General features: G+C 44.1%; 2 protein-coding genes and 1 long non-coding RNA gene across 7 annotated transcripts in view; 1 reads left to right on the forward strand and 2 right to left on the reverse strand.

Moving 5' to 3' along the window:
* The first annotated feature begins 202 nt into the window (after nt 1-202).
* Nucleotides 203-24,377, forward strand: LOC130386330 (uncharacterized). The gene is made up of 3 exons (XR_008896109.1): nt 203-271; nt 8,881-9,000; nt 24,032-24,377. It is a non-coding gene; the product is annotated as an uncharacterized LOC130386330 (long non-coding RNA).
* Nucleotides 8,831-15,001, reverse strand: zgc:113142 (uncharacterized protein LOC503524 homolog). Its single transcript, XM_056595181.1, has 5 exons — nt 13,722-15,001; nt 12,944-13,096; nt 11,683-11,816; nt 9,873-10,046; nt 8,831-9,057 (listed from the first exon to the last, which is right to left on the reverse strand). The coding sequence occupies exons 1-5, from the start codon at nt 14,086-14,088 to the stop codon at nt 8,863-8,865; spliced, it is 1,023 nt and encodes a 340-aa protein (XP_056451156.1). The 5' UTR covers nt 14,089-15,001; the 3' UTR covers nt 8,831-8,862.
* Nucleotides 17,318-25,227, reverse strand: part of inpp4ab (inositol polyphosphate-4-phosphatase type I Ab) — a 57,874-nt gene continuing 49,964 nt past the window's right edge. For 2 of the 5 annotated variants that reach the window (XM_056595174.1, XM_056595173.1), the window contains one exon: nt 17,318-18,998. In XM_056595174.1, coding sequence (XP_056451149.1) covers nt 18,866-18,998 — 133 coding nt within the window. In that variant the 3' untranslated portion in view covers nt 17,318-18,865. Of the gene's footprint in view, nt 18,999-23,886; nt 24,694-25,227 lie in introns of those variants that run through there. The other 3 variants (XM_056595177.1, XM_056595175.1, XM_056595176.1) reach the window with 2 other exon arrangements.

Genomic DNA, 25,227 nt, shown 5'->3' on the forward strand with positions numbered 1-25,227 from the left:
CGCGCTGTTCGACACATGCACGCGCATTTGGCCCCCCCACCAATGAAATCATTCCGGCGCCACTGATTGTGGTTGGAAAACCGGTTCATTGTGTTTAGAGCACATGTGTAGTTCAGCGTTTCGAGCAGCAGGGGGCCGTGTGAGGCAGGGTGCCCGGATGCCGACAGGAAGTTTGCGACATAGCGGGTCACGTTACGACTGTCCTCTTTCTACGTGCTGTTGGAGAAGAAAGACGTGACGTGCCCATGATTTCATTTACTATCTATTTCAGGTCGGTATCGGTGCCTTTCGGTTTCGTATGTTAATGTGATGGTGTAGTAATGTCCCAGAGTGTGTATCGGTGGTAAAGAGAGAGTTTGTGTGTGTGTGTCGGGACGTGTTTGTGTGCCGTTGTTAGTTGCTAACGGCTAACTGTAGCGGCCATTGGTGACTGGCAGCGGCGCGCGTTCATGTCCAAGTCCGTGCCTGAATGCGTGTGTGTTCGTCGCGTCAGCGCGAATGCGTGTGGCTTCCTGTACATTTGGTTTGGGCGAGTTCATGTCTATTTCATTGTTATATTGTTGAAAATTGTGATTTGTGTATCTGTTTACTTCGGGTTTTACAGTAAAGAGAGGAAACACAGTTAGTAAACTGTTTTGTTAGCAAGGTCTAAACCTAAGTAAATGCTAAATAAAATTGAGTTAACTGAAGAGTGCATGAGCCACCAGCCTACCCAGTGGACCATAGCAAACGTTGCTCATCTATCCGTCATTTGGGTCACTTAGAGATATCGTTATCTTTGAAAAAGAAATGCATCAAATGAATCAGAAATACAGTCTAGACATTATTGATGTGGTTAATGACTATTCTAGAAACGGACAGCTGGAAACGGACAGAATATCTACATAGGCGTACAGAGGCCCATTTCCAGCCACCATCAACCATGTGTCCTAATGCTACATTGTTTAACCGCGTTAAAAGGCTTATTGATGATTAAAGAACCCTTGTGCAATTATGTTAGTGTGGCATTAGAGAAAACGAGCTAGCCGACAACGCCACCCTAGGAATTGCACCCAGGGAAATATAAATCAATGATCAAAACAAGAATCTAGCACACACGTTCGTTGACTGACGGCACCAGTGACGAGGTTCCAAAAGTAAGTTGTCTTTATTTGCTAAAACATGTAAGTTCCACATATAACAAACATGACAATTTCAATCACACAGTATGTAGGGGATGGACCATGGTTCCCGCGGGTCCTTAAAAAGTCTTACTTTTTTTGTGTGAAATTAAGGCCATAAATTGTCTTAAATTTACTGTAAATTTGCTCTGGGTATTACATTTTGCATAGGGTTTTTTAAGACTAGGGGAAATTGTCGCACACAACAAATCACATAGTGCTTCTTTTAATTACGGCATTTTCAGGAGTTTTACGTTACGTTAACGTTGACATCAGTCACATGAGCTCGCAGAAATATATCCGATACTCCGTGGCAGCTAGCGGACGCCGGGACTACACCGATGCCCGTATTATTTGAAAGAAGTGGACTGAAAAGTTCAGCATCTGTGGCTAGTACTTCACATCAGACGGCATTAACCGGCTTTGTGTCGCCACCAGAAACCCAGAAGGCGGAGGTATTGTGGGTTCTCCACACGGTGAGCAGATATAATTCGAACGTGGTGAAAACAAAACTGCCTATCTTGCCAAATACGGCATCGCATCTTTCATAAAAAGAGAGCTGTCACACAGCATAAGCGATAAACAGTACCTCCTCATGTTCGATGAGAGTGAACAAAACCACTAAAAGCAAATGGATGGATATCCATGTGAGGTACTGGCCCACGGACGACACCGACAGCCATGTCATATCGCGGTACTATGGATCACAGTTCATGCTGGATCATTTTAATGTAAGTATTCCAAACAGTAAATTAATTAAATTGTAGGGCTTTGACCTTTGCCCAAAAATCATATTCGAAGTTATCGCCGCTATCTTCCAGGCTAGCCCAGGACAGCTAAGGCAGCTTTGCAGGTAAGCAACGGGTGGCAAAAAGCTGCAGTAGTTTGCATCTGGTCCACTCCGCACACCAAACTTGACCGCTGTCAAGGACGGTGGATTTATTGCCTGATTCATGTCTTTGTTATCACTCCGTAGTAGTTACAGTAGTCCGGTAACATATCAACCCCAGCGTGTCCAGTTGCTAATCGACGGGACATGGGTGATTATGGGTGACACGGGTGGGTTCATATGTTCGCGTATCGTCTTAACGTCTTAACTTATCATCATAACTTTGCAAGAGTACTACTACTGCTAGTACTACGGCTACGGTTGATGTGTATAAGTGACTCAATAAATTCCCTTTTCTATCAAATAATTTTTCAGAAAATTTTTGGGTCTTAATTTATGTATGTGTTGGTCTTAAAGAGGTCTTAAAAAGTCTTAAATTTGACTTTAAAAATGGTGCAAGAACCATGTAGACAAAGTGATCAGGGCTGAGGCTTACCTAATTGTGACACGGACAGGTGGCAAAACACAAGGACAAGACAACAGATAGCCGGATAAGTTTAAAAGGAGTGGTCGTTAGGGTCTTCGCCGCTATCTTCCAGGCTAGCCCAGGTAAGCAAAGGGTGGCAAAAACAGCAGTCGGCAACGACACAATCGGCAGTACCAGGAAGTTGACAACTTCCTACTTAAGCCAGCGAGCTCACGGAGCACCGCTGAATGTTAACGTTCGGTAGGAATCCACGCCGAGACTGTTACGCGATCAATAATCCCGCACGCATTACCAACCAAGGCAGGGCACCAGCAGTCACCAGCAAGCAACAGGCAAAAGCCGGTGGCAAGTAGCCTGGAGGGGCGTTGCAGGAAGTAACGAGGAGACAAATTGTGGCACCTCCCGACACAAAAAGCTACCTCAGATTAAATAAGATGGAGATGCAAGCCATTGGCTGTGACGGCCCTGATCATTACAAAGGGCTCTGCCCCCGCGTCTCACCACATTAGCACAGCTGAAAACTCTTGAATGAAAGTCAAAAAAGTGTCTGGGTGACTTTAAACTTTGAAACGTTTGTGTACATTTAACCAATACAAAGTCACACTGCCTGCATAAAGTGTACACAGGGTTTTACCTTAAACCCTGATAGTTTCACCCATAACTTTGCTTGGTTCTTTGGTTTTTGTTTGGTGGTGGGGTGGGGGGAGAGCCGGCAGCAATGAAAGTTGGTGCAGCTAATCAATTTAATGCAGCTCAGGGATCGTTTGAAAGCTAACGCCAAGCAGAACACACAACGCTTGCTTCTCGGGACACTTGTCATCACAATAACACTTCTCTGATCGGACGAGACATTGGAACACAGTTCTGATGTACGCGCCTGGCGGTTGATACCCCCTGACTGAATTTGCGACCGGATTTCCACTTTCCTGCCAAAATGTATCTTAGTTTTTTATTTATTTATTTATTAAAAAAGACAATGAAAATCAATCTTTATTTTTTTGTTTACACTCAACAAGTAAATATGCCAGAGTAAGCAAAGAAGCTAAAAAAAATCAATAAAATAAAAAGCTTCTCAGGCAGCAGTAGACATTTCAAACAAAGTGTCTAAAAGCGTTTAGAAATTAATACAGTGTAGAATTTTCATCTGTTTATCGGTGGGCTGAGTCTGCTGAAGTGGTGGCAGCCTCTGAAGTTGTTCTTGTTGTTTAGATGCTATTAAAAAATAATCAAAAAAATAAAAAATAATCAAAACAGCATTGGATAGTACAACATGCATTTGTTCGCATGCCACCATTTTGTGGTTTGGCCCGTAATGGCATAGTTCCCCGAAAGTTTGAGGTTATAGCCTGGGACCCAGAGGAACCGGCTCGTTAATGTTTGATTTGTTCTGGCGGATCCGATCACAAGGAGATGGCCAGACCAACTAGGAATGGGGTCTGACTCCGTGGCCTAGGTCAAAAAGTTGAGAAATGGTCAACTTTTCAGGCAGTAACATCGTCCAATCAGATCGCGTTTTGCAAATATACCGTCAAATGAAATCGCCTTTGTAATTCAAGGCAGGAAAACACATGGCTACATTAAAAAGCCACCATCTGTCGATGGACGCATGTAGTCTCTCTCTCTCTCTCTCTCTCTCTCTTCTCCTCTCCATTTCTCCTCTCTCTCTCTCTCTCCCACTCTCATCTCTCTCCGTCTCATCCTCTCACTCTCTCATATTCCTCTCCTCTCTCCTCTCGTCTCTCCTCTCACGTCTCTCTCCCTCCTCTCCTCGCATCTCCCTCTCTCTCCTCCAGCCAGATCCCACCTCCACCCATCCATCTATCTCCTCTCTCTCTCTCTCCCCTCTCCTCTCTCTCTCTCTCTCTCTCTCTCTCCGTCTCTCTCTCTCTCCTTGGCGCTCTATCTCACTCTCTTCTCTCTCTCTCTCTCTCTCTCTCTCTAATTATACACTTTAGAACACTGCAGAACTCTCTCTCTGAGAAATATACATTTGCATTTCCAAAGCAGGTGAACAATAGAATAAAGAGGGTAAAAAGGTCAGGTATATAGTATAATATATAATATAAGTATAAACGTTAAATATAAAATATATATACAAATAAAATATTATTCTCTCTCTTTCTCTCTTTCACACATGACACTCTCTGGCTAGCCTCAAGCCTAAAGACAGAGCAGTTGGTGAAGCTAATCCATTTAGCCACGTATCGCTAACAGTCATGGACGGTTTGGAAAGTGACAGGGACAACAGCCACTTCTGTTTTCTGGTCCACAATCTCACACTCAATTCTTTCTCAACATGGTGTTCTTTAAAGACAAGTTTTGTTTGTCTATCTTTCGGCCCTGTGTTATTCCTCAGTTTACCCTGTAACATAATTAGAGCAAAGGAAAAAAATTACACAATGTAGCTCTTGAGGGGAAAAACGGTCTGTCTAGTTACTGGACCAGATGAAATGAGACGGAGAGGTAATAAAGTCTGTTGGATTTATTAAGTAAAGTGGCAACGGTTATACAGAGTCATAAAGCGTGAGAGATCGAATATGTCTAAGTCCCTAATCAGCGCTGATGGTTCGTCCAGAGCTTCGCCTTCGTGGAAGGTCTGCTTCAGAAGAAGATCAAGAGTCCCTGTGTGATACAGTTTTATGCTGTATCCTCCTCTCGATGAGGTGTGTGCGTTTGAGGTGTGTGTGGTTCTGTGTGTTTTTGCTTGACCTTGGCTCCCAGGCCCTGGTATATGCATGGGTATCTCTTGTGTTCCTCCTAACGGGGGAGAGCTCCTTTGTGTCTCCTGTGTCCTCGAAGTATCTCTTGTGTGATAAATGAATGTGGCTCTCAGGTTCTTGAGGATGACTGGTGCATTGTCTGAGTGTCTGCCATTTGCCTGAGTGGGAAATGGGGCCTTCGGCTCCGGCCTTGACCTGACTATATTATCATGTTTGTGTTATGTGTTCGTTGGTTTAGAGCAAGAGTTGAGTATATTGTGTTCCTGCCATGTGATGTGCTCATCAGGCTAGGGTAGGAGTTAGCTATATTTGTAATGTACATGTGATGTACTCAGCAGGCTATTTTGCCCAACACTCTTAAAGTTTTTCTTTCAGATCAACACCCCCACCTCCATCTTCTATCAGTTGTGTTTTCATCGTATTTTTCTTCAAACTTTTTCTTGGTGCCTGCGTTTTGTAACGGTGGACTCATACACCTCACACAATAAAGGGAGTCAAACAGAATTAAATTTTAAATCAAAAAGGTCATTTATTTGAAATGGTACAAAACAAAGCAAAACAAATGTCTAGGGATAATTTGTTTAAATACTAGGATATGATATGTGGGGGAAAGAATTAGGTAGAGCAAAGTGCCCATGTGAATGAGTGAAGCAATAAAGTGCCTGCATCAAACGAAAGACTGCCCAATGAAGGAGGGTGAAAACCTGCCTATATAACCCCTCCCCCAGTACTCAGGTGTGGTTAATTAGGTCTTTAGGATACTGAGGCCTAGCCCCGCCCTTGTAGTGGCAGCTAGGACCAACAGGGGATGCAGGGGGGGTTGTCACAGTTCACTCTTCGGGAAACCATAAAATTGGTCAAAATGTCATGAGGAAAATTGGTCGTTAGTGGGGTTTTGTTGACAAATTGATCCATTCTGATGTTCAGGTTGAAAACAGTTCCGTGCTGAACAATTTCATTCCACTATTTTTCTGGGTTGCACTACAAATATGAGGCCAAATCCACCAAAATTTGCTTCACCTTACAATAATGAAATGCTCCGATAAAAATAAAAAACAATTAAAGGCTCTCGTAGGTCTGAAATAAACCCCGCCCATCATTTCGATCGGATCCAATGATCCGACTGCATAGACGGATTATGACATATCGGGCCCCTGGGCCCGTGGACTCCGCAGGCCCCCGCCCCCCCCCCCCCCCCCCCCCCCCCTTCCAACATAAACACACGCACCCAGAATACACACACACTTATTGGCGATAATAAGTCATTGGCCTATACCTGCAACTCAGCAGGATTTATTGCACAGGAAAGGCAACCTCACAATAATTATTACAAATAAATGCATCTTTATTTAACCAAAACATGATAAAAAAAATACATAATTGATGCAATTTTTGGCGATTTGAACAAATTTCGAATGCACCGCTTTCAACCACAAATAAAAACGACTTAAAGCAACTCAATACGAACAGTTCCTTACATTAATTGACAGTAATGCATTTCACCTATGAAATGCATTTTTTCCAGGCTCTGTTCCGTGCAAAATGAGTAACTAAGTAACTTGTGGGGCGGCTCAGTCTACTTCAGTTACTAACAGTGGGGCCCTGGGCCCTTGGGCCCCTGGGCATGTGCCCGGTGTGCCCGTGCAGTAATCCACCCATGTCCGACTGGCCTTGCTACATGCACTCGTTGCACATGAGCAGAATCTTTCATTGGGCTAGCAGACCTGTTGCTAAAGCTAGGATTTTATCCATTTGACTCTTTCTAAGCTACCCCCCTAAAACATTTTTAAAATCTTTGTGCTTTGAAAGACCTTTTTGTTCTTTTTCACATTTTAAACATATTTTTTAAACACTATAATTATCTTTGTGTATTTTTAAAGATATTAATGCAACTGTTTATGGTTTATTCTTTCTAAGCTAGCTTTAAATCAATGATTTTGTATTATTTGCTTCGCAAGTGTAAGAGTGCTACATATTGCACTGTTTTTGTGTGTTTTATGTGTTAATGTGTCCGTTGTGTAGTGTTTTTTAAATACATAATTGAAATCACATTTCAAAAGGCCCAGAAAGTCTGTGTTCAATGAATTAAAAACAACCTGTAAAACATTCTTTAGATCTGAGGCATCTTGACTCAACTACTTAACTTACCACATTCATATCGCCCTCAACAGTCCTTATTGTCGTCAAATCTTTGACTTTAAGTCCATAAAACGAATGACTCGATTCAGACAAACCCCACCCAGGTACCTAACCGTTAACTTTACATGACAAAAACTTTTAAAATACTGCAATACAATTAAGAAAAAAAAAGATTCTTAGAGTAATATTTAAGTAAGGGACAGTACCTGTGATCAAGGCTCATAAAAAAATAATTTGAAAATATAGAATAGAAAGAATAGAATGTCGAGGCTTCTCGGGAGTCATGGTGTGTTGCCGTCATGATTCCTTTCTATAGCTTATCCAGACAGAGGACTCCACACCTCTCTGCCCAGAGCAGTCAGGGTGAGGTGCCTTGCTCAGGGACACCTCGACACTCACAGCTTAGGAGCAGCCAGGGATCGAACTAGCAACCTTCCGGTTACCAGCTAACCCGCTCGACCTCCTGAGCGACTGTCACCCCAAACAACGCACAAAACCACAGTATGCGTCCAACGACAATCCGTGTATGGTTCGTTCTTTGAATATTCCGATTTAAAACAAAATCAGAAAAAACAAATAACAGAGTCGTTTTTTGGTTTTTCTGATTTGGTTTTGAAACGGAAAAAGGGCAAAAGGAATAAACAAATAAACTGCATTTTTCTGTTTTTTAAATCAAAACGGGAATACAGAATAATCCAGTTGCTTGTTTTGTTTGTGTGATATTTAGATAAAACCCCAATGCCAGGAAAAGGGCACGTGGTTTTAAAAAAATCGCAGTCTACAATGGCCAGCTTTATTGTTTTCCGTGCATGGGAGCCGGCGACTTAGTCTGCGAGGGGACGATATGACCGTGGAGAAGATCACCATGATATTCCAGGTGGCTGTTTACTAAGAAACCTAGCTGGTCATAAAACATTAAAATACATCTAAATGACAAGTAGCCTACATATTGTACAATAGGCTACATAGAAGAAGAAAGGAACTAGGTTTCTTCTTCGAAGGTTGCTCCACACAGAACCTCCTCACCGTCATAACGGAGCACTTTGGTGCACCAGATTGCTTTAGAGCGGTACTGATCTCGTCATGTGTCTTTCCATTGTCAAATAGTTCACGAATAAAATCCCCATATGGTTCAAGTGCGGCCATAACTAAGGCTAAATATAATTGGACAGTCTATTGCTGGTTTAGGTTGTAGGCTCTTTTTTCTTCGCTCGCTGCGTTCTGCCTTCTGGTGTACAAATGTATCTATTTTTGTTGTTCTGTTTCGGGTTTAAAAAACCAACAAACAAAACACAAATGAAATGCCGTTTATTTGTTTAATCCTTTTGCCCTTTTTCCGTTTCAAAACCAAATCAGAAAAACCAAAGAACGACTCTGTTATTTGGTTTTTCTGATTTTGTTTTAAATCGGAATATTCAAAGAACGAACCATACACGGATTAACGACAACAAAGCCCATCCATACATTCTCCCTCTCCCCCTCCCCCTCCCCCTCTCTCTCTCTCTCCCTCCCTCTCTCCCTCCACCCTCACTGCTTCGAGTACAGCATCTTCCTCCTGCGTGCGTACATCGGACTCAACGCAAAGATGCCGTCCGACACGGCGGTGGGAAGCAGGGGATACCAGCTGAAGAACAGCGAGTCCAGCCAGGACGCCAGGAGATAACGGTACTGTGGCCGTGGGGAGGACACCGCGTGCAGTAGGGCGTCGACCACCATGCTGACCTGAGAGAGAGAGAGAGAGAGAGAGAGAGAGAGAGAGAGAGAGAGAGAGAGAGAGAGAGAGAGAGAGAGAGAGAGAGAGAGAGAGAGAGGAGAGAGAGAGAGAGAGAGAGAGAGAGAGAGAGAGAGAGAGGAGAGAGAGAGAGAGAGAGAGAGAGAGAGAGAGAGAGAGAGAGAGAGAGAGAGAGAGAGAGAGAGAGAGAGAGAGAGAGAGAGAGAGAGAGAGAGAGAGAGAGAGAGAGAGAGAGAGAGAGAGAGAGAGAGAGACAGACAGACAGACAGACAGACAGACAGACAGACAGACAGACAGACAGACAGACAGACAGACAGACAGACAGACAGACAGACAGACAGACAGACAGACAGACAGACAGACAGACAGACAGACAGACAGACAGACAGACAGACAGACAGACAGACAGAGTCTTAGGTGGCTCAGAGTGGAGACGAGAGTTTCCCATTTTTAAGGTGACATATTTCCCCACCAGGTGTGAGTGTGATTAATTGTGACAAGCCGTTTTGAAAATCTGCCTCTTCTGACATCACAAGTGGGCGTGTCCGACTAGATGTATGATGGATAGATGAGCAACGTTTGCTACAGTCCACTGGGTAGTCTGGTAAAGTGATCGATCCAGCATCTAGCTGAACACGCCCACGTATGATATCATTGCCTGTAACGGCTAATCACACTCAACCGGCTATGTCACCTTTAAGGAATTCAATCAAAACAAGCCTTTGGACTTTTAGTTTTTTTTATCCTTTTGAACATTTCCTGTTGATTGTGTTGCAATACAGTTTTTAATCAATCAATCAATCACCTCCGTAAACCCTGCCCCCGTTACGGTGTTGAAGTAGGCATTAGCGAGTTCCATGTACTCGCGGCTGAAGACAAGCTTCTGTTCTGGGGTGAGGTTCTCCCAGATATTCCAGCTCTTCCTGGTTTTCACAATGTTGGTTGCACGGCCGAAGTTGCCCGGCTGGACGATGCTGACCTGCGGGACATTTTTTCGGAATTAATTATTTTCTTGAGACCGAGGTTTTTCAAACTGTTTCCTTTAAAATAAATTGTAATCTTTACAAATCCACAAAGATGTTTTAAAAATATATTTAAAATGTGTAAAGGAAAAAAGAGATCTTCAAAAAAACACTGAGGTGTTTTGAAATGTTTCAAAAATATGTTTCAAAATTTGTCAAATAATTAAAATTTCTTTCAAATCATGCAAAGATTTTGAAAAAATGTTTGGGGGGGGGGGGCAGCTGTTTATTTGTTCTCTGAGGGGGGGGCTCAATCTCTCGGGCCTGGCAAATCCTAAAATCTCTGGTCACTCCCCATCACCTTTGTTACCTTGGCATCAACTCACAAGATGTGAACGTTTCCCTATAATAATCAGGTACAAACATTGTCTCACTGAACAAATGCTCCGTCAATTCATGCATGTAGTTTCCCATGATGAACGCTCCAAAACCAAACCAAAATACTTTGTGGTCCGAAGTGTCCCTAAAAATAAGCTATTAATTTATGTTTGCTTTAGCCTTCTGCTAAATTGTAAACACGTTGCACTTTCTGCGATGCATTTTTTTTACTTTGCCTTAATTTTCTTCAAAGAATTTTCTTTTAATTTAATTTTTATTGTACGACAATGTTTCTACATGAAGCACTTTGAGTCTGCTTCGTGTATGAAAAATGCTGTATGAATAAAGTTGCCTTGCCTAAAATTAAACCAAATAATTTGCTCGTCCCTAAAAATGAAGTTATTCTTAAAGAGACCCTATTATACTACTTTTCTGGCACCTGACACGAATCACAGCACAAAAAAACTATGTAGATTTTCGGGAAACTCTTCCTGTCATCTGGGCGCTTTCAGCATTCTCTGTCAACGCTCGTTTTTTGTCCTTCTCCGCCCCCTCGCCCCCCTCCTGCCAACCACACTCCGTTGTGATTGGTTGCCTTCCGGAAGACCTGCAAAGGGCAGTCGAGCTCCACCGCGCGGGCAGATTTGACCAGGCATATGGGGGCGTGGCAGGAGTGCCTCTACGTAGATGATTTCCCGGAAATGTGAACAAGTGAATCGCAAACGTTGTTCCGAGTGTTTAGCGCTCTGCACAGCCACCTCAGACTGTCAGCAGGGAATACGTCGAAATGCATGTACGTCATTATTTGACACTTTAGTATGGTTAAACATGACTATCAATCATTATAACAACGTTCATAGGTCACAATAGTCGAAAAAGAATAATAGGTCCCCTTTAAACAAAGTACAAAGTAGGCCTACGTCTTTGCGTAGAGTCTGTAAACTTCGTCGGTGGCATGTTGCTTTAAATATTGCTGCCGTAAAGGATTTTGGGATACCACTATCTCCTTTCCTTTCGTAAAGGTTGCTCAGGAGTAACCTAGGTTGCATCGAGGCTCCTTTCCTAATTTTTAGAATTCAAACCACCTTTCCTCCAAGTACTTCCAGGTCATCTCGATTATTGCAAAAAAGAGAATTCACAGAGGCCCCCGGTGTCTGAGGCATCTGGATCACACCAATAGTTTTCCCTCTACTACGTACATGCACTGGATGACCAACTCTTATGGCATAGTGCCACCAAGTTGGCAGAATGGGAATTGCACTATACCACAAGTACCTTGACGCCAAAGCTGGCCATCTCCACCCTCAGACAGTCAGCGAAGGCCTCCAGCCCCCTTTTAGAGACGCTATACGCCCCCATGTTCAGGCAGTGAAAGAAGGCGAAGATGCTGGACATGAAGACCATCCGACCTGCAGCAAAGAACCAATACATGAAGTAGGGCTGCTCGATCATTGAAAATTATGGATCATAAACACGATTATTTGGGTCAGTATAGACATCAGGATTAACTGAGAACTTTGAATTTCCCCTTGAAAAATACACAAAATGTTGAAATAGAAAATGTTCAAATTAAAAATGTACAAATATGTATCCAGCTGTTTTTTTTTTAAAGATTTAAAAAGAATAATAATAATACCAAAACAATCATCAACTAGATTATATTAGTTTGGAGATCGTTTGACCCAAACATTTTAATCAGTATACAAGTTCAATTAATTGCACACCCCTAACATGAAGGGTGTGATTGTCCGTTGCTACGATTGTTAGATGGCCTATCCAATCACGTCCAGAGGCGTCTTTAGGTCGGCGCTGGTTGGCAACGCCCCGTTGTAAATCGGAGTCTAACAGAGGTTCCAGACTAATTGCGGTCTGTAATCCATCTTGCGATGCTAGGCTATTGCTTCCAGTAATCCAGCTAGCTAGCTAGCTTTACTACGATGCACTATTTAGATTTTTGATGCAAGTGATTTTGCTAGACACCATGCTAATGCACGGTTGTTTATCTTACTTGCAGACTTTACTTTACGTTTCATTCAAATAAAATCAAACAACGTGACTAAACGTTCCATCAATACATTAACTCGCCGGTAATCACGATTTCTGCCTGAGTCACGCCAGATCGATTAAAAACACAAAGACAATAATTCCCCTGATCCTACGAAAATCAACAATGTCATCAAAACACATCTTTCGTTATTCTTTTGAGGTCCCTAGCAGATTACATATTACACCTTTAACTAACTAGCTTGCCTAAAATCGATTTAAGGCTTTGAAAGGTGACATAGTATACCACCTGGTGTGAGTGTGATTAGCCGTAACAAGCCGTTATGAAAATCTGCTTCTTCTGACATCTGACACACCCACTTGCGATGTCAAAAGAGGCCGATATTCAAAAAGTAGTCTTGTAACTGCTAATCACACTCACAACTGGTGGTGTAATATGTTACCTTTAATAAACGTTATTTTTCCCCCTGATTTAATTTTTTTTTTGACATTGCAGTTTGAGCTACGAACTAGCTTAGCATAAGCGACCCACCCTTGGCCGCGCGGACCAGCGGCAGGAAGGCGATGGTGGTCCGGATGGCTCCGAACAAGTTGACGTCCACCATCTTGGTGTAGTGGTTGATGGTGCTCCACTCCGTTTCCGCCCAGTCTGAGATCCCGGCGTTGTTTACGACCGCCCACAGGCCTATCAGAGAGAGAAACAACCAAAAAGTAAGAAAAAAATAAGAACAATTTGATTTAATATTTTTTGGGGTTTCAGTCAAAGCACTAATTTGGCAAAGTTTGTCAAATTAGTATTTTCAAGCATAAACACCTTTAATACGATTCCTATGCCCACAGGCCTTTCAGAGAAAGAAACACAAAGTTTGTATTTCTGACCCAAACTAATGTAAATTCAGGAAACAATCTATCATCAATTGTCAAATAGTCAATAATAAGATCAAAATTTTGGGCGTCACATTAAAGAGAAAATATTAGAGAGATGTTGCAATTTTTTTCCCCAATAATTTCCAGCGATTTCCATTGTTCAAACAACGAGAAGTGCACCCGTGTCCAACTTGACGTTGTGGGAACTTGACGTGTTTCTGACAAGTTCCGGCGGACGTTCTCAAGTCTCGTGCATGCATGCGCGCAACCGCAGACGATCTGAAAAACGCCTATTGTTGTCAATAATCAAATCTATACTTTGAACGTCACATTAAAAAGACAGTGTCATCATTGTTTATGTTGTCAATAATAAAACATACCTTGAGCGTCACATTAAAGAGGCATTATTATCATTGTTTATTATTATTTTCATCATCTCCCACCGTTCTCGGGGAGGTTGATCTGGACGACCCTCTTGGCCTCCTCCACGTCCTTATCGCTCGTGACGTCCAGCTTCAGCACCCTCAGCCGGCACGAGCCCTCCTGCGCCAGCGTGAGCGACCCGCGCCCCTCTGGGAACAGGCACCCCGCGAACACCGCGAAGCCGCGCGCGTCCAGCTGCAGCGCGAGGTGGTGCCCGAAGCCGCTGTCACACCCGGTCACGAGCACCCCGCGCCCCGCACCTTCCTCCTCATCCTCCTCTCGCGATGGTCGCCTCCGGCGGCGGCTTGCGACGAGGAGCAGGAGAGCCACGCATACGAACGCGGTAAACACGGCGACGATCTGCCCGGCTGACGCGTCCGTTGCCATGGTGATGGAGATGGGGATGTTGATGGTGACGGTGACAGTGATGGACGGATTGATTACCTTTGTGCTCGGTCGCCGCTGCCGCTCTGCAGCATGCTCGCGTCTAGTTGCCAAGAGATAGGCAGGCTTTTATAGGTCCCCAGTGCCGTCAAAGGAGCCCATTCAGGCGACGGTTACGGTCAATTTGGTGTTCAGCCGTAAGGTCCGCCATGTGACTCTTTGCCGCAAGCAGCAAGACACAGGCAAAGGAATACGTAATAATGCTGCGTTCCAGGGACACTTTTGGCCCGTAAGTTACAAGCTGGAAGTGGAAGTAATCGATCTGGTACGAGTTCAGGAGTAATGAAGTGCGGGTTTGACTGCCGTTCGCGGGCACTTTCACGGGTATAAGGTTGTGAAAACACGGGTTACGGGTTGCATGGAACGCGCCATAAGCTTAGTGCTTAGCCTGGCTCTGCCAGGCTAAGCACTTCCGCCCAATTTAAATTTCCCTTCAGTACTACATCTGGGTCTGCGGTATGTTGGTGGGTTTTCTCCGTCCACATTTTTTGCGTCCAATCATCGAACAGAGGGAGATTCTGATAACAATGACGTTAAAGTCAGCACTCGTTGATGGACATCTTCACACACGGTGTTTGGTTTGTGTACAGCCTGCGTGCCACGTGATTCCCGACCAAACGATAGCGATTGATTATGGCAGATCCAGAGTGGCACTGGGATCAAATAGTTTTAAACTTCAACAGAAACCCGCCTTCAAGTAGGTTAACGTTTGTCAATTGAGTAGGTCCAGACTGCGAATGAAATGAAGCACGAGAGTTGTAGGACCAGGCCACCATTAGTTTCGCAAAGCCAGACCAAACTACAGCAAGTAGAAGCGTGGTCTGGAACCACGCTTCCTCGAGCCGTCTATCCGTGGGGAAACTGGGCGGGCCTGTTTTTATTTCTTTAAACCAATCACAATCGTCTAGGGCGGGGCTAAGCCCGGGAAGCAGCAGCGGTGTCCATGCAAAATAGTGCCGGGGGGAAATGCCAGCAACCGGAAGGGGAGGAGTAGCGGTGAAATCCGACGCTAGGCAATAGGCGCTGTCCACTTCCGTTCAGGCAGACTAGGCCCCCATAAGCTTGCACCAGTGAAAAACTTGTTTGTGATTGGCTGACTGGACTCTGGGGGCGGGGTGAGGCTACACACCTGTTGGGAGTTGGGTGTTCAGTATGCAACAGGTTGAAGCAGCCGTCACGCACACGCGCATGCAAACACTCAGTCAAACAGACACACACTCAGACCAACAGACAGACCACATACATACATGCATACATAAGCTCACACACTCTGACAGACACACACACACACTCTCAGTCAAAGAGACACACACACACACACACTCACTCTAAGACAGACACTCACAGACAGACACACACAAACACACACACACACACACACACACATACACACAGACAGCAGACAGACAGACAGACACACGGCTTGCAGCATTGACACTGTTACACCTTTGTTGTCTGAATCCCAGTCCTCTGTCATCATAGAATGCACCCATGACTGAAGTCTGAACTTAGCCTCTGTGTCCTGCACACGTAACCTATTGGTGAAATCTTGAGGTCTCGAATCTAGGGTTTAGGTCTCTGTTTAAGTTTGCGCTTAACTCAGGTTTAGCTTAAACCAGCGAGCTTAAAGGTGACATATTATGCAACCAGTTGTGAGGATGATTAACCGTTACAAGCCGTTTTGAAAACCTGCTTCTTCTGACATCACAGGGGGCGTGTCCACCTAGATGTGTGCTGCACAGATCAGTCTACCCACCTACCCAGTGGAACGTAGCAAACGTTGCTCATCTATCCAAGAGGCAGATTTTCAAAACGTCTTGTAACGGCTAATCACACACGTGTAATATGTAACCTTTTAAATAAGGGTTCAGATTGAGTTCAAATTAAAGAACAACAACATCCTGTAGAATGGATTGGTATGGGTCTATTAAGAAGCATTACCTCTTGTCCATCCATTACTATTAAAAAGTCAGATCTGTTAAACACATCCAGTGGTCCACACTGTCCAGTCTTTTGCAAATTGGGCTGCATTGGGGTATGTATGCACTTGCATGTATGCATCTTATCCTAGCTATCTCTGTTGTATACGGGGAATGGGTTAACATAGTGATTGTGGTTTTATGAACATCCTTACTCTACCGCCAAAGATATATTGTTGTTTCTCTGACGAATGGACTCATTGTAAATCGCTCTGGATGAGAGCGCTAAATGTAAATGTAAATGTAAATGTTTAGATGTTTAGATCACAGATTAGGTCTGTGAAAAATGCATTTGTTTCTTCTATTCAATGGCTTCTCCTGAGTCACTAGAATCTGGGTCTGAATCTAAGGATATCGAATCAAGACTTTCATGTACCGCGACAATCTTTTGATCGCTGGCGATTATTTCACTTATGCTCTGCGGACATCTCGATATAGTCGGTACCTTTCATGAAGGAAAGTCGTACGTAAGTAAGGAAATTCTTTCGGTTATCCTTGATCGACCTCAGTCTCTGAGCAAGCTTTTGTTTGTTGGCTGTTTGCTACCAATGGTTGAGAGAGAGAGAGAGAGAGAGAGAGAGAGAGAGAATGGGACAGAGTCAGAGAGACACAGAGATGGAGAGAGAGAGAGACGGAGAGAAAGGCAGACAGAGAAAGACAAAGACAAAGAGGGAGAGACAGAGACAGAGAGAGAGAGAAAAGACAGAGACAGAGAGTCCTTTAACCTCGTCAGGAAGGATGGAAATGTTAACTTTAACACATGAACAATATTTCCCACAAAGAACACACAGCACTCACATGGGGAAACACGCAATAGTCCTAATTTCCTAGAATGGAGCAAGACCTCACAGAATAATTCACAATTTCCCTGGCGGTTTATTCAATTATCCGGAATTCACGGAATCGCGGGCCTTTTCAACTCCTACCGGAGCCTATGTGTCTGTCTCTCTCCCTGTCTCTCTCTCTCTCTGTGTCTCTCTCTCTCTGTGTCTGAGGGCCTAGACCAAAGTACTATGGTAGTCAAAAGGATTATAGAAACATAATCATCCCCCACGGATCACTAATAATTATCATTGTTAATTACCGTGTATTTATAAAGGACTATCTTAGCACAGTCGACAGTCAAAGAAAGCATTATTGTATCATATGAATGACTTTGTATAGGACAAATACTACTTGAACTTTAAAAGTTATAGAAGGCAACTGTAGAAAGACTGGAGTCTTTGCGATTTATAACGGTTAATCAAACACAAATGACCTTTCAAACGTCTCATACCCTCATTGCCTGGCCCTATGATAGTTACGCTGTTATTGGAGAAAAGGCGCCCTCTAGTGTTGATAAATCGCATCGTCTCTTACTTGCATCGAGTAAGGCCATACAATCATGATTGAATTCGTTTTTATTTTAATATCAGAAATTGACAGGTAATATTATTTGCACAAGACCAGAGAATAACTAAAGAAAAAAATCGAAACCGCCTAAAAAAATGGATAGGTAAACTTGGAATTCTGATATAAGTACATACATTGAAAACAAACAAAATACAAACTTTCCGATGTCCATATCATAGGGTGATTTGCCTTTTTCAGTCAAAGGCTTAATTTCATCCTGCAGAATCAATCAAAAACAGGTTGATATGGAGAAGCCAAAAGCGTCCAAAAAACTTTTTGACAAAGAAATCTTTATTATTCTAAATATGTTCACTAGTAGCATGTCTCTTGAGGTACATCTCGGCAACACTTAGCAAAGAAGAGCTGTCAATCAATCAATCAATCAACAGGACAGATAAAACAGTGTCTGGACGGTCTCAAACTAAGTCTGTTGTGGTTAATTGAAAGGTCCCATATTACACCACCAGGTTTGAGCCGTTACAAGCCTGGTTTTCAAAACGGCTTGTAACGGCTAATCACACTCACACCTGGTGGTGTAATATGTGACCTTTAACCTCTCATCCCTCTTCAGAGTCAAACTTCTCCTTTTTTTAACTGTTACTGTTATTAACTGACTGTTATTTTGACATAATTGCGACAAATGCTTGTGACATCTGAAGCGGTTATTTACACAAGGTCTGTAATTTCCCCTCCCCCTCTTAAGAGTAAACTGTAAAAAAAAATATACAAATCAATATCTTCAGTGCACGAGTACACAAAAGCAACGCAATGCAAGTCGTCCGATCTTTTTTTGACAGAGATTTCAGAAGGCCACATGATTTGTGCAAAACCCTTACCCTCCTTCCCCCCCTCCCTCCCCCACAAAGCCACCAAGTTCAGAAGAAAAAACACACACACACACACACACACACACACATACACACGGACACACACTCTGACACAGACACAAACTCACACTAACACAAACACTAACAGACTCGCACTCTAACACAGACACACACACCCTAATACAGACACACACACACTCACACATTCAGATGCACACACACACACACTCTCAGATTAAGACACACACACACACTCTCAGACAGACACACACACACACACGCAAACACACTCTCAGACAGACACACGCACACACTCACTCTAACACACACACACTCAGTCAAACAGACGGACAAACAGACACACACACTCTCAGACAGACACACACACTCAATCTAACACAGACACGCAGACACACACACACACACACACACACACACACAATCTGTTAAGAACGAAAAATAAAAAAACAGTTCGGAATCGTCCGATCGGTCCGAACTCCGGCCCTCTCCTCCGGCGGCCAATCAGGTCTCAACCTTGCCGAAGGTGCCGTCAGGGGGGCGGTACTGGCGGGGGAAGGCCTTGAGCTGCAAGGAGTTGAAGGCGTACTTCCTGCAGCCCACGTTCTTCATCGTGTTCTCCCGCCGACAGCCCTCGCTAGGGGGGGGGGGGGGGGGGAGACAATGGAAAGATAAAGACACAATGGTGGTTGATGTGAATGAATTGAAGTTAAACGGGCAAATACATGGTGGTGAGAGAGAGAGAGAGAGAGAGAGAGAGAGAGAGAGAGAGAGAGAGAGAGAGAGAGAGAGAGAGAGAGAGAGAGAGAGAGAGATGATTATTCATAACCTGGAATGTGTTTTATGTAGCTTTTCTTTACATTCATTTAATTAAAAAAAATTTACTATTATTTCTATGTATACATCTTTATGTTATATTGTTATAGGTTTCTAAATGTATATTGTTCTGACATTCTCTTTTGTTATTACACGTAATAGTTGTAATGTCAAAGCATTACAGTATAATATTATTAGAGAGAGAAAGACGGAGGAAAGAGAGAGAGAGCGAGACAGCGACAGAAAGAGTGAGAGACAGAGACACAGATAGATACAGAGACAGAGACACAGACAGAGAGAGAGAAATATTTCTTTCAAAATAACCAAAGACTATCAAAACTACAAATCAATGCTTTATTTAGTTTTCCATCCAATGGTAGTATGACACACTTTTAATATCCCGAAGTACTTAACTTATTGGATTAACAATATACCATTTATGCAATGCAACGTGACAGTAATGATACATATGCAATATTAAAGCGAGATAAGGCCATTTTTTTTTTCATGATATTTGTTGAGATTCTCTTTACATCCTGACGGCAATCAATAAATCAAAAGATCGGTAAAAAGGAAAAACATTGCATCTTTAACTGTCAAATAAGCCCATCCATTATTGAATTGCGCCCAAATAAAATGATTGGAGGGCCGACCTGTCTGTCAACTAACATACAGGGCTTCCTGCGCTCTCATTAGTTAAGAGACGTCCACAAGGCTGTTGCTAGATAGCGAGCTAAGGCCTAGTTATGGTTCCACATCGATGCATCGCAAGGGGGTTTACGGATCCATTACGTCCTCAGTCCACTGCAAGGGCCGGACGTGCGGCTCCCAAAAGTTGTAACCTTGCGTCGAGGCGACGGGCTGTGATTGGTCCGCTCACTAAAACCCGACCCGGAACCGAAACAGGTTCACGACTGCGTCGAAGCGTCTGCGTGGTCATTGCGTCGTGTCGACATGGTACCATAACCTGAAGTCATGTGTAACGTGTCGGCATAGCATAGGAATAACTCACTATACTAGACTGCAATCTACTGGAAATATTTGGTCAGATATTAGGTCTGTATCTAAAGTGATTATTTGTTAAGTGAAAAAATCTGTCTCCTTCTCATTAAAGGATCCCCGCATCAAGATATGACATTATGGGTGTTGGGGGCGTGGCTTTGGAGGAGGCGTGGTTTTTGAGGAGGAGGCGCGGCTTTGAGGGAAGACCTGAAAGGAGGGGCAGTTGGATACGTTCCAAACCTAGAATACTCCAAAGCTTCGAAACACAATCGTTAGGATTTTTTAAAAAATTTGCAATGTCCTTAAAAGCATTTACTTTTTCGTTGACGCAAACTCTTCGGGAAGCAACCGCCTGATCGCTTTTATGCTAAATAATACCACTATTCTGCGGCCGTACTGAAGGAAGACAGACACACGTCCAAAGTGAACACAATGTGCTGAGAGTGGTGCAAGATCTCGGGGAAATACTGCATTTAGAAACACTTTGATATCACTGAGGTTAAAGGTCCCATATTACACCACCAGGTGTGAGTGTGATTCATCGTTACAACCCGTTTTGGAAATCTGCCTCTTCTGACATCACAAGTGGGCGTGTCCGCCTAGATGTGTGCTGGATATATCAGTCTACCAGCCTACCCAGTGGACCGTACCAATCGTTGCTCATCTATCCGTCATGCATCAAGGTGGACATGGCCACTTGTGAAAACAGCTTTTAACGGCAAATCACACTCACATCTGGTGGTGTGATATTGGAACTTTAAAGGTTGTATCAGCGATTCTAGGCCGAAACATAAATGATAACATTCATATGATCTTTCGTCACGATCCGCTAGCTGCCGTCCCATAAGCAGGCCGTCAAAAAACTCTGTAGGAAGCCTATGCTCCGAGATCGTACACAAAAAACTACTACTACCAGTAGTACTACTAGTACTACCAACCACTCAAAACCAAAATAAATAGTATTCCAAACAATCACCGATAGGGGGTGGGTGTTTTGCGCCTCGTTCATGATAGTTTTTACTGGATGCACGAAACACGGAAGGGATGGGTGAGCTGGCTCTGTTTTTTTTGGATCTCGCTTCAAATACCAACAGCAGTGACGTCACCCAACATCACTGATGGAACCTTTAACTGAAGTACGTCTTCATCCCAGAGGAGACGTTTCCGATACCGAAAGTGCAGATTTAAAACTTGGACAAAAGCGAAATAGCCTGTTTGGAAGACAACATGATCAGCTCTGAATAAATAAAACCGTGCATGCTCACACACACGCTCACACAGACACACACATGGGCGCGCACACACACACACACACACACACACAAGCACATGGGCACATATACATACACGCGAACACACACATACACAACAATTCAATTTTGCAGGCCTCGTCTATCTTTCTATATCTTTCTGTGGAAATCTATCACATCGCTAATAATCCGACCTAACCTAATCAACCAACCATACAATTCTATAAAATCAATCTTATTAGGTGATAACCCAAGGAAGAATTACACAATAACATACTTTTAGAACCAACAAAATAAGTATTGATAAGTACTTAGTAGAACTCAAAGTAATGTTGAAGGACATAGAAGATATTTCTCTTGGTCAATGCAATTGTTTGCAAAGTTATATTTTTGATAACGGCCATGTTTATTATTTTTATCCGTCGCGGTTCATTTATTCGATTTTTAACAGTACTCATTTTCTTATTTTCACAGTCTTGTCCCTAATCTTGTATTGTATATTAATTAATGCTGATTGTGGTTTATGAGAATTTTACATCAGTGTTGATTGTGTTTATTTTATCATAGTGCTGCTTTCCTGCTATTCTCAATGAATTTTCATCTGGCTAATTAAAGGTTATTGATTGATTAGTTCTCGGATCTTAATCTCTCGGATAAGACAAGGTTTTTAAAAAAAACATCTCTCCGTCTTTAAAGGCGTGACCAAACAGATTGGCACGTAGAATACTTTCCCTGTACCTTAAATGCATATTATTGATTAGAATATATATCATTACAAATATAAAAAAAAAGGAAGAGACATTCGTTGTCTTTCAGTAAAATAAACTCACTCTATTACTTATTATTTCTCAGTCTATAAAGCTTACATCTTATAAATCCATAAAACTGACAACAATGCTAACTGCATAGTGCAGGAAAATAAAACTCTTCTATAAACGCTCTGTGTGCATAAACGATTCAGATGAATAATGACTTTTCACGTTAATATCCTACTTAAATCTTATCCTACATTAAAGTCGCAATTCATTCAGACTCACTTTAAAGCTCAACTTTATGAGTGGCTGCAAAACTTCTCCACTGAAACCTTGCATGAAAATCCCAATTTTTAGAGTAGAAAAAGAGACAAATATTTGGTAACCGCTAGACGGAATACGATCCATTTCCAGAAGAGGGAGTATTCATACCTTGTCATCAATATATCAAGCTACATAACAATACATTCATCACTGACGCTTCAATAAGCTGCAAAGTACAACTGCTGAAATATAAAAATATGTACTCGAAATAGTAGACGAAAAAAAAAAACAGGAGAAAGAAAACATCAGCTCGACTGGAGCTTGAGTTGGTAGCCTAGCATGTATGTACGAGTGCCCGTGCGTTAGCAATAGTGAGCTGGCGAGCTGTGCAATCGAGACGATCTTCAGTGCAAAATCTTGAAACACAAATTATACATTAATAAATGGCGAAAAGTAATCCGACACTGTTTGTATATCTTACTTTTGTCGGGAATCTTAAAACACTAATTAAACGTTAACGAAAGGGTGGCAAATATAACTCGACACGGTTTTGTACGAATACATCTCAAACAATGTACCTCCACAATATTGACATTAGTAGTGTTATACAGGGAGTGAACATGAGGGAGCGACAGAACATGCAACCGATTCTACGAATCCTTGCAAGTTAATGTAAGTGAGCGAGTGTGTGTATGCATGTTTGTGTTTGTGTTGTACGTGTGCGTGTGTGCGTTTGGGTATGAGTAAGTGAGTGAGTGAAAGACTTTGAGTGCGTATGCGATTGAGTGAATGTGTGTGCGCCAGGAGGAGTCCCCAGTTCAATTCCTCCATCCTCCACCTCCACACACAGGCCCCGCCCACTTCCCCTACACCTTCCCCCTCCCTTTGGATCCAAAACATCGCAAAACATTCTGCTTCGTTGGGCTCTCAGTCTCTCAGGAGTTCGGAGTTAGGTGGAGGGGTCTGCCGTGGTTGCTATGGCAACCAACCCTCTGTCGTTAGGTGGGTGGGATGTGAGGTGCAGCGGAGGCGGGCCAGGGCGTTGGTCTCTTGGCTCCTCAGGAGGAGTTGGGCTCTCTCCGTCTTCCTCCCTCTGTCTGAACCACCCCTAACCCCACCCTAACCTCCTTCCCTCTCCCCACCCCTAACCCCACCCTAACCTCCTTCCCTCTCCCCACCCCTAACCCCACCCTAACCTCCTTCCCTTTCCCCTAACCCCACCCTAATCTCTGTCACCCTCTCTCTAACCCCGCTCTAACCTCTGTCACCCTCTCTCTCTAACCCCACCCTAACCTCTGTCACCCCCTCTCTCTAACCCCACCCTAACCTCTGTCACACTCTCTCTCTAACCCCCCCCTCACCTCTGTCACCCTCTCTCTAACCCCACCCATACCTCTGTCACCCTCTCTCTCTCTCTAACCCCACCCTAACCTCTGTCACCCTCTCTCTCTCGTTGGTCCCTCTTTGAGTTGGGTGGAGGAGTGAGCCGTGGTTGCTATGGCTATGTCGACCTCCAACCCGTAGTTCGAAAACACAACAACAAACAAACAACAACGCTGTGTCCTTTCTTCTTCGTTTGTCTCTAGGTGGAGGACCGTGGTTGTTATGGCGACCGACCGCCACGACTTTAGGGTGGGATGTTAGGTGCAGCAGAGCCAGACCAGGAAGTAGGCCTCGACCTCCACCCACTCGGATCCAAAACACAGCAAAAAACAAATCGTAGCAACGCGTGGTCAATATAGCGTCGGCCCACCCTCTAGGGGGAGCGGACGTAGGCCGCACTGAGGAACACCCCCACTGGTCACCCTCTCTCTCTCATCCCTACCCCTCACCTCTCCAACCCCACCCTAGCCTCCATCACCCTCCACACAACTCTCTCTTGGAGTTGAGTGGAGGAGTGAGCCGGGGTTGCCATGGCTACGTCGACATCCACCTCCGACCCGCGGCTCCAAAACAACGCAACAAAAAACAACAACAACAACAACCTAAGCATTCTTTCTTCCTCGTTGGTCCCTCGGCGGAGGGGCCGTGGTTACTATGGCTACGTCGTCGCTGGGTGGGCGGGGCTTAGGTGCAGCGGAGGCGGGCCAGGACGTAGGCCACGCTGAGGAACACCCAGACCAGCAGCAGGTTGGGGCTGAGGGCGAGCAGCGGGAGGGAGTAGAGCAGGCTGGGGTCCAACCGGAGCTCCCGCTGGGGCAGCACGCCGCTCAGGTTCTTCTGGGTCACGCCCTCCCGGGTGCCCACACTGGGGGGGAGCGGGACGGAGGTTTGGGAGGGGTTATGGGTTAGGGGGCGGGGTTTAGGGGTTGGGGGAGGAGAAGCGTGGGGATGGAGACAGAAGGGAGAGGGAGAGTGCGGAGGATTTGGTGGGGTTAGGGGGTGGGGTTAGGGGTTATGGGGCGGAGTTAGGGGGCGGGGTTAGTGAGAGAGGAAGAGAGAGGGTAGAGTGACCGAGGTTTGGGTGGGGTCAGGGGGGGTGGAGTTAGGGGGGAGGTGTGGGGATAGAGAGAGATAGGGGAGAGGTCGATGGAGGTTAGGTAGGGGTTGGGGTTTGTTTGAGAGTTTCAGAGAGAGTGAGAACGAGAGCGAGAGCGAGAAAGAGTGTGAAAAGGGTTAGGCAGAGGAGATATGGGAGGAGGAGGAGGGAGAGGAAGAGGAGGGAGAGGAGGAGGAGGATGATGATGAAGATGGCAAAAAGAAAAAGGCTGGGCTTGTCGTTTCGATGTTTGGAGCAAAATCACACGCCACAAATATCCCAAAGCACGCCGACAATGAAAAA

The sequence above is a fragment of the Gadus chalcogrammus genome, chromosome 7 (genome assembly GCF_026213295.1).
Source record: "Gadus chalcogrammus isolate NIFS_2021 chromosome 7, NIFS_Gcha_1.0, whole genome shotgun sequence".
Taxonomy (NCBI): domain Eukaryota; kingdom Metazoa; phylum Chordata; class Actinopteri; order Gadiformes; family Gadidae; genus Gadus; species Gadus chalcogrammus.